The sequence below is a fragment of the Nyctereutes procyonoides genome, unplaced genomic scaffold (assembly GCF_905146905.1).
Source record: "Nyctereutes procyonoides isolate TBG_1078 unplaced genomic scaffold, NYPRO_anot_genome, whole genome shotgun sequence".
Classification (NCBI taxonomy): Eukaryota; Metazoa; Chordata; class Mammalia; order Carnivora; family Canidae; genus Nyctereutes; species Nyctereutes procyonoides.
The window spans coordinates 5909830-5927058 of NW_026575044.1; the positions used below are offsets into that span (position 1 = coordinate 5909830).

The 17229-nt window shown below is 40.3% G+C and overlaps 1 protein-coding gene across 1 annotated transcript in view; it reads left to right on the forward strand.

The window, feature by feature from the left end:
* The window catches only part of WDR64 (WD repeat domain 64), a 134405-nt gene that overhangs the window by 78558 nt on the left and 38618 nt on the right, over positions 1-17229 (forward strand). Inside the window, exons 12-14 of the mRNA XM_055324510.1 lie at positions 39-187; positions 2305-2428; positions 4807-4982. Of these exons, the coding sequence (XP_055180485.1) occupies positions 39-187; positions 2305-2428; positions 4807-4982 (449 nt within the window). The remainder of the gene's footprint in view (positions 1-38; positions 188-2304; positions 2429-4806; positions 4983-17229) is intronic.

Genomic DNA, 17229 nt, shown 5'->3' on the forward strand with positions numbered 1-17229 from the left:
AATATTGGATATTTGTAAGATTCCTATTTCTGTTCCAGGATCTAGTGTAATGGACATGTACCCTCTAACTAGGATGGTACAAGATACAAAACAGGTTCCTCACACTCATGAACGAGAAATCAATGTCATGCTTTACAACAGCTATTTTCACCAAGTACTTACTATCTGTTCTGAATCCATCATTAAGGTGAGTATGTATTGGCTCTTCAGAAAAAAAAGGCAAAGCAAAATTTTCTCTTTTTATGGATAAGTCTTTAAGTGATTAAGCAAATGTAGAGGTACATAAGATGAGACTTGACAGTAGAGCTATTTTTAAGGACTCACAAACACATGAAAAACAAGTATTTTAAGCCAGCTCAGACTGCTTGCTATTAAGCTGCATTCTTAAATAAATAAATAAAGCTAGTTTTTGCTAACAGAAAGGAACTTTAAAGGAAATATACTAAGGAAAGAGAGCTAGCATGGATAGATGGATAGATAGATAGATAGATAGATAGATAGATAGATAGATAGATAATTTTTAAATCCAAGCTCTGAGCAGAGGATATGTTAAGAAGGAAGGGGAAGGAATTTATAATGTTTAGTATAACTCCTATAGGTTCAGGATATGTAACAAGTGCCTTAAATTCATGATTCTTATTTGATCTTCACATTGGTTCCTTGTGGACAGGTAAAGGAGTCCATTTTAAAGATGAGGAAAGTAAGACTCATAGTGATTAAGCAACTTGCCCCAGATCACATAACTAGTAAGCATTGTAGCTGGGATGTGAACCCAGGTTTGTCTAATGTAGATACCCGTGTCTGTTCCTCTGTATTCCACTGCCCTGTCATTACCATGCTCCCCAGAGCCAGGGTACACAGCCATCCTAAGTGCATCTGTAATTATGATCACCGAAGCCATCCAGCAGTGATGGCCAGCAGTGTTTGCTCAGAGGGTCATCCTTTTATTTCATGCACGCTCTCCAAAAGGAGACATCTGGAGCAGTAGTGAACATCCTTTAGAGACCCTTTAAATCCCCTCTGGATCTTTGACCTTCTGTGCTCATCCGCTGGAGATTTTCTTAAGCCCAAATCTCCAGAGCTCAGTTAATTATCACCTAGCTCTGATAATGTCTGCAGAATAAGTAAAGGAAAAGTAACACTAATATCAACTCTGTTTTCACAAAATACTGACCTCTAGGGGGGAAATGTCTTCCTTATAAGGGGAGAAGCAGGGAAGGAATTTATCTAGGTGAGTTTTCATACCTGACATTGGTTGAAGAGGGATCATACTTCAAGCCAGGAAATGGATGACTTCTGAGACCCAGTCAGGCAGTGTCACTCATTTCTCTTCTCTTTTGAGGACCTTGTCTGCACTTGGGGGGCTCTCAGAGGTTGAGAATGTGGGCTCTAGGGCCAGACTGGCCTCATTCAGATCAGTCAGTGGCCCTTGGTTGGCCTCCAGATGATTCTGTGAGCTCCCTCTCGTCCTGTCTTTCTTCTTTGACTCCAGCTGCAACCACTGTCTTTCAGCTCTCTGGCCCTTTGCTTATGCTGCCCCTGCCCCACGTACCTTGAGGGCAATCGTTCTGTGTTGCCAGTTCAGTTTCATAACTCACTGACAGTCTAGTTTACATGTGAGCATGGCAGATCCACAAAGGAGAGATTTAAACCAAAAGGCTGAAGGTCTAGAGCCTCAACTGTATTTCTGAAGAGAGATAATGATATGTCTTGACACATTTCTGAATGTTCTGATTACACCCAGCCTGATTATACAGACAGCCTTCTCTGAAGTCATTCTCTCTCCCCCTAAGAGTGAGGCCCACGTCCCTAATCAGAACACTTCTTGGAAGGGTCCGTGAACATCTTCCTCAGGGTTCTCTTAGATGCCATGCTGTTCACCACAGATTCTGTCCTGTGACTTCTGACTAATTTGGATGAGTGTCAACAGGGAATGAATCCAGTTTGATGTTTTTTTTATTGTCCGTCGTACTTGTAATTGTTAAATTTCGATCTTGCTGCTAATCTTGCTTCCTGCTTACAGTAGCAAAATTGGCTCCTTCATCTAGAGCCAGGGCTACCTGGAATAGTCATTGCCTGTCTACATATGCAGCAGACATACTCCAGGGTAGCACGGTACCTACTAGATGGCACTGCATCTTTTAGAACTTTCTTTGATCAAACTGACATTCAGGGCAGAACATTGAGAAAGATTTTAGAAGTGCATAGTACCAATTCTGAGGCTGTTTCAAATATTATAAAATTTCTGTAAGAGCTAAACAGTATATGGATAATTTGATTTTTTTTTTATTCTTTCTACTACAGGTTTGGGAACTCGAGACTGGCCTCCAAATATACCAGATTTTAGACCCTCATGGCTTCAATGTTGAACTGACCTCTGCAGCTATTAATGAAAGTGGATTTCTTTTTGCCACAGGAGCATGTAATGGTTAGACTCATATCCAGAATATGACTTCCATGCTTTAGTGCCTTGAAAATTTGTGCTAGGAACTCATTAGTTACATGGGTTAGAGAGAGAGCATGAATCAGGCTGGAATATGTCAGCATGCCAGAGACTGCTCTGCCTGACTGAACATCAACAGGCTCTTCTGTAATGGGTATCAAAGTCCATATATCAATACCTCACATCACATTTATATTATTGCCTTAATGTTTGCAAAAGTCTTTCACACATATCTCATTCTATCTTTGATGGGACTTATTTGTGTTGCACTGACTCCTCTTGTCCTTTTACTTCTGGGTACCGCCAGCTAAGAGATGGATATTAGATTTAGTGCTTGCTGATAATATTTTCACTGCCAGTAGGTTTGGGGACCAGACAAAATCCAGCCCACTTTATTATATAACACCTAGAATTGTATACTGAATTTGTTTATAAATCTAAGCTCCTTGGGGGGGTGTGTCATGTCAAACTTGAGAAGATGTCAAGCTCAGGTAGTGTTACGTCACTTGCTCCTCCTCATGCTATAGAGCACTGAGTAGAACTTTCTGGAACTAAGCACTCCAGCCTACCTCAACTTTCACTTCACCTTGCTCTGACCTCCCATGAAAGAACTACTTTATCTAGACAATATGACCAACTTGTATGCACTGCTTATAGTTTATTTATTCTAGGGATACATTTACTAAAGAAATTCTTGCTTGTAAGCCAGTTGGTGGGATGAGTGAACATCCTGATGTGAAAGTCTGATTTTTTTAAAGTGTAAGAGACAACAATACACATGAGGTGAAATCATGAATGCTAAGTTGATGGGATGTGAGTATATGTAACTGTTCTGCATGAGGGACGGTTCTTCAGAAAGCAGTCTCACTGTTCTATAAGCACATTCTACATACATATGAAAATTAGTTATAATAAAAATTCTGAGCAATGCACACAACTGTTATTAGGCATAAGCATTAGCAATTCATACAGATGACTAAGATAGTATTGTTTTCATGCAAGCAAGTCATATTTCATTGTTAGTGCCAGGGCCTAGAATTTCTTTAAACATGGGCAATTTGTCCTCCTCAGAGGTAATTGACAAAGATGCTGGGACATCCTAGGATACCCTGGAAAGTAGGATTCTCTCTAACTCTCAGAGCAGCTCTACTCACAAGCCAACGGTCCAACTCATTCCCACCCACCCACCACCTAACCTGAGCAGTACCTCTCCCTGACCTCTGACCTGTTAAATCTGACTGCCAAGGTCATAAGGTAGCAGGAAATTTGGCTGTGACACTATGGTCCACATATCCAGGACTGAATAAGAGCATTCCTTCTTTTAATTGTTTATATGACTATGTTTCTCCAAGACTATAAAGTCTTTGAGGGCAGGAATTATGTCTGTTCACTTGGCATTCACAGCTCCTCGTGCAATGCTGACAATTGAGGGAGAATTTAGTCAGTGTTTAATGATGTTGTGAGCAAATGGCAGGAGTTGTGAATACTGCTGATAGAGAGAACCTAGCAGAAGGGGGGAAAAACAACACAGTGAGAATATTCTGGATGTCTAGCAGGAGTAGGCTGAGGGATCAGAAGTGGGCGCAGAGGTGTAGGATTAGAGGCAAATGAAGGAAGAAAAGATCTGTGAGGAGCAGTTCACTGGGTTCTAAACCTGAGGTGGCCACATGAAGAGGACTCCTACACAGAGTGATGATCTAGAAACAACCATTCAACATCCATGCTGTGTGTCACACCTCCTGGCCCCTTCATCAAGGTCCGTAAATTGAATGATTTAACTATAAAGAAAGTAAGATTTCAAGAAACTCAATATCCCCTTTGCATTTCCTTCCATGTAACCAACGAAACAACTCATAAGTTGATAGATTTCTACCTACTGGAATTCTCTTAAATGTTTTATTACCCAATAAGAGCAAAAATCTTCAAACACATCAGCACCTTAGGAAATGTGATGTGATTGGATTGATCTTTTACTATGAATGACTATTCTGGCATGATATTAGATAAATGGAAAGATATTGGGCAGTATTTAGCAAACTGAAGAGTTTGGGGTGATAGGGGCAGAAAACATCTTCAGACAGAAAGCTCAGTTAGGAGTCTGAGTGTTTCAAGAAAGCTGTCGCAAACTTCAAGAAATTGCCTAGTCCTGTTCATTTTTATCAGCCTTTGAAAAATCAAGGCATACAGAAATGTATTTTGTGCACAGCAAGGCTAAGGAGACTCAGGTGTCAGTCTTAGTAGGAAATAAATGTAGGGTAAATTGTTGGCAGAAAGCTTTCAATTAGATCAATTTTGTCTAAGATAAAAGCCAAGCTTTCTACAAATTATTTTTTATCTACATAGTCTTTTTCATGTGTGCTCAGGAACAATTAAAATCTGGGACTTTGGCAGTGGGAAGAAGATGAAAATGTTGCCAGAAGGGAAAGATTGGAAGGAGGAAGAACACTGGCTACGGCACCTGATTTTCCTGAAAGCTCAGGAAAAACACCAGTACTTGATCCTCACCTTGGAGCGCAATGGGAAGATCAAAATGATCCAGGTTTGCAATCCCAGTTTTATATTTGTACTCTATGTGCTCTTCTTGGGAAAATCAACGGAGTTATTGGATGATGCCCATTTCACTCTTCTCTTGCCAGTCATCTGAGAATAGCATTTCTCCACTATTCTTCCTAGAAGGCTCTTAATTAAGAGCATGGTCCAAGCAAAGAGCAAAAAAGAGTAGCTGCTTAATGACAGCATCTCACCCACCCAGAGTTTGCTGAAGATGAGTCAGGAACCTCTGGAGCAGGTATCATAAAGGTGAAACTTACCCACAGCTACCACCTCTGACATTGTTTATACCCTCATCTAGGGATAATCCACTGGCAGAGCTGCTCCCCAGCAGGCTCTATGAGAGGCAGCAGTGATTCCTCTCTGTCCTTAGAACCCATAATGCATTCAGGTATGCTCAAGTCACTTTTTCAGTTTGTCACCAAAATTGCTTTGTTTACTGTAAGGTTAATGATGCAATCTGCTCAGGGCCATTTCAGGAGGATTGAGGTAGTTAATTTATTTTTTCTGTGAGTCTATTACCACCGAAGAATGCTAATGCCTACTTCATATTTAAAATGAAGGCTACATCATTTATCCTGGCTACAGAGTGGATCTCTCTCTCTCTCTGCCTAGAGCTCAAGGACTCATTGACTTTATTATTCCTCTTCTGAAAGCTGAGATCAGAAGGAAAAAAATCTTAAATTAGGTTAGCAATCATGAAATCTCAGCATTGATTAAGGTGACTGATGGCCCTGCTGCTGGAAAAAAGGAGTGAAAAACATCCCTAATTCAATATATTCTTCCCATGTTGTCTGAGCAATCCAAATAGCACCATAGAATGGGATTTCTTAGTAACATACCCTAAACACAACAACGTATTGATTTCCTTTCTTTAAGATAGTACAGTTGACCGTTAGGATGCTTTTCCTAACAGATGATGCTTATTACAAACATTCCTTTTTTAACGACTACAAAAAACAGCCTGGTGCTGCTCCCACATCAAAACTGGTTTTGGTTTTACACAGCATTTTTCACTTTGATTATTCTGGTTCTCCAAGTGTCCAAAATCCATAGGCTGGGCTTGATGAATTGCATTCTTGCTCTGCCCTGAGCAGGTGCTCAAGGATTGAAAGAATGAAGAAATTTAGGAAGTCTTTTATAAAAATATACAATAGTAAATGTTTGGGAAACTTTTTCTTTAAAAAAAAAAGAAAAAAAGATTTTATTTATTTATTTGATCCAGAGTAAAAGAGAGAGAGAGAGAGAGAGAGCACAGAAGGAGAGAGAAGCAGACTCCTCGCTGAGCAGGGAGCCTGACATGGGGCTCCATCCCAGGTCCCTAAGATCATGACCTGAGCCGAAGGCAGACACTTAACTGACTGAGCCACCCAGAAACCCTAATGTTTGGGCAGTTTTAGAGAATTTTTATTAATGTTGGAGGGAAGAACTTTATAATAAGCATAATGTCAAGTGCACATTTACTTATTATTTATTGTTAATGCCTTATTGTTATTATTTGTCTATTAAAAAGAAAATATGGTTTGATTTACATACTTATTTTCTAGAATACTGTTGTACCTTGAACAACATGGGTTTGAACTGTGTGGGTCCACTTATTATGCAGATTTTTTACATGACAGTATTATAAATGTATTTTCTCTTCCTTATGATTTTGATAACATTTTTTCTAATCTATTATAAGAATACAGCTAATAATACATATAACATACAAAATATGTGTTAATCATCTATGTATGTAGTTGGTAAGGCTTCCAGTCAACAGTAGGCTATTAATAGTTAAGTTTTGCAGGAGTGAAGAGTTATATGTGGATTTTCAACTGAGTAAGGCTCATCACTCTTAACCTGCATGTTGTTCAACGAATGTACTTTTATTCATTCCCTTTTTTTTTCCCAATGAGCATTTAGTAAATGTGTCTCATGGACCAGAGAGACATCTTCCCTTTCAATGAGGAACTTACAATTCATATGAAGGGTTGATATTGATCTAACTATTACAAGGGTTATGAATACTTGCACAAAGTACTATATGAATTTACTGTGGTGGGCAGTGCCCACCCAAAACAGAGTTGGGGTAGATTTCTTTTTCCACTGATTTCCAATGAAATACAAACTATTTCAAGAAACACTATGTGCTTTACATGTGCTAGATATTTTTCCATATCCCAGGATTCCATGGAAAATAAGGTATTTATGAACTAGATTATTCAGACCAACCCTCCACTGAAAACAATGAAAAGTTCTGGATAAAATATTTACTGAAATTCTCAACTAGCATTAAAGAGCTAACAATATTGGTAACTAAATATCAGATCAAAATTTTAGTGTAAGTGGAGAATGAGAGAGGTAAATGAAGAACTAAAATACCATTGCTCCTTTTTTGTTTGTTTGTTTTTGTATATTTTTATTGGAGTTTGATTTGCTAACATATAGCATAACTCTCAGTGCTCATCCCACCAAGCGCCCCCCTCAGTGCCTGTCACCCAGTCACCCCAACCCCCCGCCCACCTCCCCTTCCACTATCCCTTGATCCTTTTCCAGAGTTAGGTGTCTCTCATGTTCTGTCACCCTCACTGATAATTCCCACTCATTTTTCCTCCTTTCCCCTTTATTCCCTTTCACTATTTTTTATATTCCCCAAATGAATGAGACCATGTAATGTTTGTCTTTCTCTGATTGACTTACTTCAATTAATTATTATTACTTCAGCATAATACCCTCCAGTTCCATCCACGTTGAAGCAAATGGTGGGTATTTGTCATTTCTAATGGCTGAGTGATATTCCATTGTATACATAGACCACATGTTCTTTATCCATTCATCTTTCGATGGACACTGAGTCTCCTTCCATAGTTTGGCTATTGTGGACATTGAGCTATAAACATCAGGGTGCAGGTGTCCTACCATTTCGCTGCATCTGCATCTTTGGGGTAAATCCCCAGAAGTACAATCGCTGGATCATAGGTAGCTCTATTTTTAACTCTTTGAGGAACCTCCACACAGTTTTCCAGAGTGGCTGTACCATTTCACAGTCCCACCAACAGTGCAAGAGGGTTCCCCTTTCTCCACATCCTCTCCAACATTTGTGGTTTCCTGTCTTGTTAATTTTCCCCATTCTCACTGGTGTGAGGTGGTATCTCATTGTGGTTTTGATTTGTATTTCCCTGATGTCCAGTGATGCAGAGCATCTTCTCATGTGCTTGTTGGCCATGTGTATGTCTTTCTCTGTGAAATTTCTGTTCATGTCTTTTGCCCATTTCATGATTGGATTGTTTGTTTCTTTGCTCTTGAGTTTAACAAGTTCTTTATAGATCTTGGATACTAGCCCTTTATCTGATATGTCATTTGCAAATATCTTCTCCCATTCTGTAAGTTGTCTTTTAGTTTTGTTGACTGTTTCTTTTGCTGTGCAGAAGCTTTTTATCTTGATTAAGTCCCAATAATTCAGTTTTGCTTTTATTTCCCTTGCCTTCATAGATGTATCTTGCAAGAGGTTGCTGTGGCCGAGTTCAAAAAGGGTGTTGCCTGTGTTCTCCTCTAGGATTTTGATGGAATCTTGTCTCACATTGAGATCTTTCATTCATTTTGAGTTTATCTTTGTGTATGGTGTAAGAGAATGGTCTAGTTTCATTCTTCTGCACGTGGCTGTCCAATTTTCTCAGCACCATTTATTGAAGACACTGTCCTTTATCCAGTGGATATCCTTTCCTGCTTTGTCAAATATTAGTTGACCATAGAGTTGAGGGCCTATTTCTGGGTTCTCTATTCTGTTCCATTGATCTATGTGTCTGTTTTTGTGCCAGTACCATACTGTCTTGATGATCACCATTTTGTAGTACAACTTGAAATCCAGCATTGTGATGGCCCTGGCATTGGTTTTCTTTTTCAATATTCCCCTGGCTATTCAAGGTCTTTTCTGATTCCACACAAATCTTAAGATTATTTGTTCCAACTCTGTGAAGAAAGTCCATGGTATTTTGATAGGAATCGCATTAAATGTGTAAATTGCCCTGGGTAGCATTGACATTTTCAGGATATTAATTCTTCCAATCCATGAGTATGGAATATTTTTCCATCTCTTTGTGTCTTCCTCAATTTCTTTCAGAAGTGTTCTGTAGTTTGTAGGGTATAGATCCTTTCTTTACCTCTTTGGTTAGGTTTATTCCTAGGCATCTTATGCTTCTGGGTGCAATTGTAAATGGAATTGACTCCTTAATTTCTCTTTCTTCAGTCTCATTGTCAATGTATGGAAATACCACTGATTTCTGGGCATTGATTTTGTATCCTGCCACACTGCCGAATTGCTGTATGAGTTCTAGCAATCTTGGGGTGGAGTCTTTTGGGATTTCTATGTAGAGTATCATGTCATCTGTGAAGAGGGAGAGTTTGACTTCTTCTTTGCCAATTTGAATGCCTTTTATTTCTTTTCATTGTCTGATTGCTGAGGCTAGGATTTCTAGTACTATGTTGAATAGCAGTGCTGAGAGTGTACATCCCTGTAGTTTTCCTGATCTTAAGGGAAGGGCTCCCAGTGTTTCTCCATTGGGAATGATATTTGCTGTGGGCTTTTCGTAGATGGCTTTTAAAATGCTGAGGAATGTTCCCTCTATCCCTATACTCTGAAGAGTTTTGATCAGAAATGGATGCTGTATTTTGTCAAATGCTTTCTCTGCATCTATTGAGAGGATCATATGGTTCTGTTTTTTTCTCTTGTTGATATGATCTATCATGTTGATTGTTTTATGAGTGTTGAACCAGCCTTACATCCCAGGGATAAATCCCACTTGGTCATGGTGAATAATCTTTTAATGTACTATTGGATCCTATTGGCTAGTATCTTGTTGAGGATTTTTGCATCTGTTTTCATCAGGGATATTGGTCTATAATTCTCCTTTTTGGTGGGGTCTTTGTCTGGTTTTGGAAATAAGGTGATTCTGGCCTCATAGAACATATTTGGAAGTATTCCATCCCTTTCTACTCCTCGGAACAGCTTTAGGAGAATAGGTATTATTTCTTCTTTAAATGTTTGATAGAATTACCCTGAGAAGCCATCTGGCCCTGGACTTTCATGTCTTGGGAGGCTTTTGATGACTGCTTAAATTTCTTCCCTGATTTTCTGCCTGTTCCGGTTTTCTATTTCTTCCTGTTCCGGTTTTGGTAATTTGCAGTTTTCCAGAAATGTATCCATTTCCTCTAGATTGCCTAATTTATTGGCATATAGATGCTCATAATATGTTTTTAAAATCGTTTGTATTTCCTTGGTATCAGTTATGAGCTCTCCTTTTTCATTAGTGATTTTATTAATTTGAGTCTTTTCTCTTTTGTTTTTAGTAAGGCTGGCTAATGGTTTATCAATCTTAATAATTCTTTCAAAGAACCAACTCCTGATTTTGTTGATCTGTTCTACAGTTTTTCTGGTCTCTATTTCATTGAGTTATGCTCAACTCTTTATTAACTCTCTTCTGCTTGGTGTAGGTTTTATTTGCTGTTCTTCCTCCAGTTCCTTTAGGTGAGAGCTTAGCTTGTGTATTCAAGTTTTTTCCAATTTTTTAAGGGATGCTTGTTTTGTGATGTATTTCCCTCTTAGGACTGCTTTTGCTGTATCCCAAATATTTTGAATGGTTGTATCTTCATTCTCATTAGTTTCCATGAAACTTTTTAATTCTTCTCTAATTTCATGGTTGACTATTTCATCTTTTAGCAGGATGTTCTTTAAGCTCCACATATTTGAGCTTCTTCCAAATTTCTTCTTGTGATTGAGTTCAAGTTTCAAAGCATTATGGTCTGAAAATATGCAGGGGACAATCCCAATTTTGGTATTGGTTGAGACCTGACTTGTGACCCAGTATGTGGTCTATTCTGGAGAAAATTCCATGTGCACTTGAGAAGAATGTGTACTCAGTTGCATTTGGATGTAAAGTTCTGTAAATATCTGTGAAACCCATCTGATCCAGTGTATCATTTAAAGCTCTTGTTTCTTTGTAGATGTTGTGCTTAGAATATCTGTCATTTGCAGAAAGTGCCATGTTGAAGTCTCCTACTATTAGTGTATCATTGTCTAAGTATCTGTTTACTTTGGTTATTAATTGGTTGATATACTTGGCAGCTTCCACATTAGAGGCATAGATATTAATGATTGTTAGCTCTTGTTGCACAAACCTTTTAAGTATGATATAGTGTCCTTCTTCATCTCTTACTACAGTCTTTGGGATAAACTTTAATTTATCTGATATGAGGATTGCTACCCCAGCTTTCTTTTGAGGACCATTTGAATGGTAAATGGTTCTCCAACCTTTCATTTTCAGGCTGAAGGTGTCCTTAGGTCTAAAATTAGTCTCTTGTAGACAGCAAATAGATGGGTCTTGCTTTTTTATCCAGTCTGTAACCCTGCATCTTTTGATGGGATCATTAAGCCCATTCAAGTTCAGAGTTACTATTGAAAGATATGAATTTAGTGTCATCATAATACCTATTCAGTCCCTGTGTTTGTGGATTATTTCTTTGGACTTCCTCTTTCTTTTACAGAGTCCCCCTTAATATTTCTTGCAGAGCTGGTTTGGTGGTCACATATTCTTTCAGTTTCTGCCTATCTTGGAAGCTCTTTATTTCTCCTTCTATCTGAATGAGAGTCTTGCTGGATAAAGTAACCTTGGCTGCATGTTCTTCTCATTTAGCACCCTGAATATATCCTGCCTGCCCTTTCTGGCCTGCCAGGTCTCTGTGAAGAGGTGTGCTGTTAATCTAATATTTCTCCCCATATAAGTTAGAGATCTCTTGTCTCTTGCTGTTTTAAAGATTTTCTCTTTATCTTTGGAATTTGCAAGTTTTCATATTAAATGTCAAGGTGTTGAATGGTTTTTATTGATTTTAGAGGGGGACCTCTCTATCTCCTGGATGAATGCCTGTTTCCCTCCCCAAATTAGGGAAGTTCTCAGCTATGATTTGTTCAAATATTCTTTCTGGCCCTCTCAGCGCCCTCTGGAACCCCAACTATACATAGATTTTTCCTTCTGAGGCTGTCATTTATTTCCCTTAACCTTTACTCATGGTCTTTTAATTTTTTTTCTCTTGTTTCCTCAGCCTCTTTCCTTGCCATGAACTTGTCTCCTCGTCACTCACTCTTTCTTCTACCTCATTAACCCTCGTCATTAGAAACTCTAGTTATTTTGCTCAGTGCAGAGTGGCTGTATGAGCAGGCTGCATCAAGAATATCAACCATGACCTAAGTAAATTTCACCCTAGATGATTCTGCTGAGGTCAGAGACCAGAAATTGAAAACAAAGATCAGAACAAAATAAAACAAAAGGACCACTAAAATGAAAAACAAATTTTAAAAAAGTAGTAAAAAATAAAAGGCCAGGAATCCTAAAGAAGAAGAAAAAAAATAAAAGAAAACGAAAAAAAGAAAGAAGGGGGGTACCAGGAGATGGTGGTTGTGAAGAAGTTGTAGTGGTAGGAGAATGTAGTCTACCTGAGAGATTCTAGAGGATTATCCTCTTGTTTCTGAGTATATTAAGTTCTACATATTAGAAGATGCTCAGTCCCAAATTTATGTAAACCAGAAATACTTGTAGAGGGCCCCAACACTGACCACCAAAACATAAATGAGATAAAAGAGGGGGGCAGAATGGGAATGAGGAATCTCACAGAATGAACTAGCATGGTATACCACTTGGTTCTGGGTGCATACTGGTCATGTTTCAGAAGCTATTAACTTCTGCCATTGTAGAACAAAATGAGGCAGAGAATACAAAAAACACAACACAACACAAAACAAAAACATATCTTGTATATCTCCCAAGATTAAGTTGAGTATGTTGAAGGGAATCTAGAAGTGGAAAATATATCTAGGACCTGTAATTGTAGAAATATGAAAGTCAAAAGGAAGAATCTTAAAAATGAAGAGGTGGTAACATATTGTAGTTAAGGTGGGAAAACAAAAAAAATTGGAAATTTATAGTCGGATATAAAAATGAGTTGTACTGAGAAAAGGAGAAAAAAAGGAGGGGTACCCTCTAGTTCTATATACTGTAAATCCCTCGACTTCCCCTGGAGCTTTCCAGCGCTGCTCGGTCAAGAACTTGCTCTTCCCCTGTCCTTCCAGCTGGTCTTCTGGGGGAGGGGCCTGCTGTGCTGATTCTCAGGTGTGTGCACCTGGGGGAGCTGCCCACCCCCTGCTGGTGCCGGGCTCAGTGGGAGCTGTTGACCCCGTGAGGCCCCTGCTGCCTGGCGGCCCCCTCCGTCCCAGGCACCGGGTGACACCAGGAGGAACAGCCCCACGGGCGGCGGCCAGATCTCCAGCCCTGGCGTCAGCTCCAGCAGTATCTCCCGCAGCTCCCAGTCCGCACTGGCCTAGGTGCTCCCGGGGCGGCGGGGGCGCTGACCTGCACAGCTCGGGGCCCCCGGGAGCAGGGGCGTCCTCGCTGTCCGGGGCCCTCCCCACCTCCGCCTGTCCCGGGGGAGCGCAGGATCCTGGGCTGTGTCCCCGGCGCCCTGAGATGGGGGCCTGCGCTGCTGGCATCGCGCTCCAGGGGCCGCGGCTCCCGAAGGCAGCAGGGCGCAGCCCCCTCCCCCGGAGCCCCCGGCTGACCCCCGGCTTCTCCCGAGGCCCCCCCCGGGGGGCTCCAGCCCTTTACCGCGCCGCCCGCGGTGTGTGGGGCGCTCTCCCCCCGGCGCCCCTCCTCTCCTAGTGACCCCGGGGGACCGGGGCCCCACTGCCCCTCCTGAGGTCCTGCCCCAGTTCCCTGCTGAGGGCCTTTCCCTCCTGGAAGAATCCCGGGTGGGATTTTTAAAGTTCCCGCCTCTCCGGGCGGGGCTCTCCGGTCCCTGTGCTCTCCCGCGGCCTCAGCCTGGCTCCTCGCCGGCCCCTCCCACACTTGACGCTTTTTTATTTTTTTCTCCGCCTTCCTACCTTGTTAGAAGCAAAAACCCTTCTCCCTGTAGCGGTCCGGCTGTTCTCTCTCTAAATCTCAGGTCGAATTCGTAGGTTTTCAGGATGATTTGAAAGTCATCCAGGTAAGTTGGTGGGGCCTGGTGACTTGGGATCCTGCTCCTCCACCATCTTCACTATCTTGCCCTGCCCCGCCCCCTCCTGTAAATTTCTTATATTTTTCTTTATTTTTTAGTCATGCTGACTGTTTTGAAATATTTTTCTCTAGTTCTAAGCTATCAGTTCGATCTCAAAGAGAAATTAATTCTCCTTCAGTTCACCAACCAAATTCTTAAATTTGAAGGCCATGTTTTGTTGTTTTGCTTCTGTTTTGAACTTCCCCAAATACTCTTCAATTTTGCTCAAGTTATCACATTGCCAGTCGTCTAAGTCACAGATCTGTTCCACATGTTTTATCTGTACTTCTCTCTGGATACTAGCCCCTCTTGGCTACATTTCTTTTTCTGCTCTCTCGGATTCGGCTACTAGAAAAACACAGGAGGTGGCAGTCCTGGGCGGGTGAGGTGTTCGGCTAGGTTGTTCCGAGAGCTGGCTGGTACAGTGCCCACAGCACACCCCCGTGGAGACTACAGCAGGAAGCCTTCCTGCTTCCCACTCTCCCAATTTGAAAAGTACGGAAGGCTCAGTTCAGCTACTCCTCCACTCCTTGGTGATAAGGGACACTAGCTATATGCCATACTTTGCATTGCCCCCTGTACCCTCCTTCTCCTGGGGATTTAATCATATTTGCAGAATAATCATCATGTTCGAATCTTACCCTTAGAGTCTTCCCCACCTGGGTCCCCAAGCTTTTGTTCAGCCCAAAAGGTAACAATGCCATAACTTTCCTTCCCCAGACTCCAGCCTTCATTTTCTGCTTGCCTCCAGAAGCCGTTGGGGGCAGGAAGGTAGTTACTTCTTAGAGTCAGAGCTGGGAGTGGAATGCAGGAAAGGTGCAACAAACCTCTATCTTCCCAGATGCTCAGCTGCATTAAACTAACAAATAAGCAAAAACTCCTTTGCCAGTTATATTCTGGAACTCTGCTAATGTGTGATGTGCTTCACTAAGGCGAGGTCCCTGTAAGTTTTATGTATTTTTTCTTAACATCTTCAGACCAGTCCTAAGTGGCTTGACCTGTAGTGTCTCCCTTGCACTTACATTCTTGATTTTATTTTCCCAAGTCTCAAAAAACTGTTTGTGCCACTGCCTGGTCCAGTCACAAATGTCACTGCAAGAGCTTTCTCAGGCCTGGCCTTCTGGCCATATCATGGGGAGGCAGATTATGAACCCACTGGCCTGTCAATGCAACGTTCTGACCACAAGACAAGGAAACAATAATCGTTTCATGATCTGTTTTAAGGAGACAGAATTACATCCTGCCAATATAAAAATTTGTGTAAGTTCAGGATATATTTGCCTCCAAACCCTTGCTGATAAAAAATCACAGACTGGGGTGCCTGGGCTTGGTCAGTTGAGCGTCAGACTCATGATTTCAGCTCAGGTCATGATCTCGGGGTTGTGAGATCAAGCCCCATGAAAGGCTCCATGCTCAGTGGGGGGTCTGCTTGAGATTCTCTCTACCTCTTACTCTCTCTGGAGCATACACACACTCTCTCTAAAATAAACAAAATCTTAAAAAAAATAGATTGGTGAGATATTATTGTCATAACATCATGAACCTAGTGGTGTGGGAGTTCAGAGATTTTGATTAATTAAACCAAAACTAGTTCAAATTCTGAAGACTCACTCACTGTCCTTTACTGTCTTTCCATCCACATAACTTTATGTGCTATAGCCCTGTTTGTGACTCCCTTAAAGCAAAAGATCTTCCTTTACAAGATGATTAATGTTATACATGCTCATAGCATCATGTGAACTGCTATCTTCTGGGAGCACCAATTCCTGAAGTCTAGCTACCTCTAATACCAACCTGAGATAAAAAGTTTCCACTAAGGAAACTTGTGAAAAAAAATAAGGGTAATTTTTCATAAAGCTAGATTTACTTTATATATATATATATATATATATATATATATATGTATATATATATATATTTTTTTTAAAGATTTATTTATTTATTCATGAGAGACACAGGAGAGAGGCAGAGACATGGGCAGAGGGAGAAGCAGGCTTCTTGTGGGGAGACTGATGTGGGACTCAATCTCAGGACCCCGGAATCACGCCCTGAGCCAAAGACAGACACTTAACCACTGAACCACCCAGGCATCCCTACTTTTTATAATTTAAGGTTGTATATTTCCTACTTGTTGGTATTAAACTATACCCTCTTTTCATAAAATGATGATAACGGAGTTTCCAGTCCCCTTCTCTCCCCACATCCTCTCTTGGTAAAATTAAATGTTAGTAATCCTAAGTCAATATTCTAAAGTTTGTTTTTGTTTGGTTTGGTTTGGTTTTACTACTCCATGGATTTAGAAAGTCTGAGAGCCACCATGTCCATCAAGGTAGCACATGAACTTAGCTAAGCTATTACTCAGTATGTCCATGTCTGACCACTTTCTGGCTATTGCTGAGCTTCCTTCTGCTCCACACTGGCACAAACTCTAACCAAAGACCCCTCTAGCAGGTAGGAGGGCCACTAGCATACTTCTAAATTAGCATAGGTATGAGGTAACTGAGGCCTTCGCGTAGAAACGTAAAGCTTCTGAAAAATGAAAGAACTTTTACCTATCCACTAGCTGAAGTCCTCATTTTACAAATAAGGTAAATAAGGCCCAAAGGGAAAGAGATAGTTTGCCCAGTTTCTCTCTAGAATTGAGAGTGGAAATGTGTTGTCTTCACATCTATACCAATATTCTCTCTACTTTATCACAGCTGCTCTCAACCTAAAACATCTGTGCTCTACTAGCAAGATAACCAAGCTTAAAATTTTGACTTTAAAATTAAAAATTAAATTTTTTAAATATTTTATATTAAAATATAAAAATTCAAAATTCAAAACTTAATAGCTTCTCATCAATAACAACCAATTAGAAAACAGAATGATCACATTATAATAACAAAAAAATAAAAGATACCTAAAATAAATTTAACAAAAAATATGCAAAAACTTTATGAAAAAAATTCCTAAAGAATATAAAGAACAATCTAAATATATGGAAAGATACACTATATTCACAGGTGGGATATCACAAAGATCTCTTTATTACATTCAAAAAAATAAACATGTCTTAAAGAACAAAGTGAAAACACAAGTCACACACTGTGGAAAGAGGTAACAGACTGTGTCCCAGGTAAATGAGAAAGTTTTAGGAAACAGAATTGCTAAAGGAATCCCACAAATCC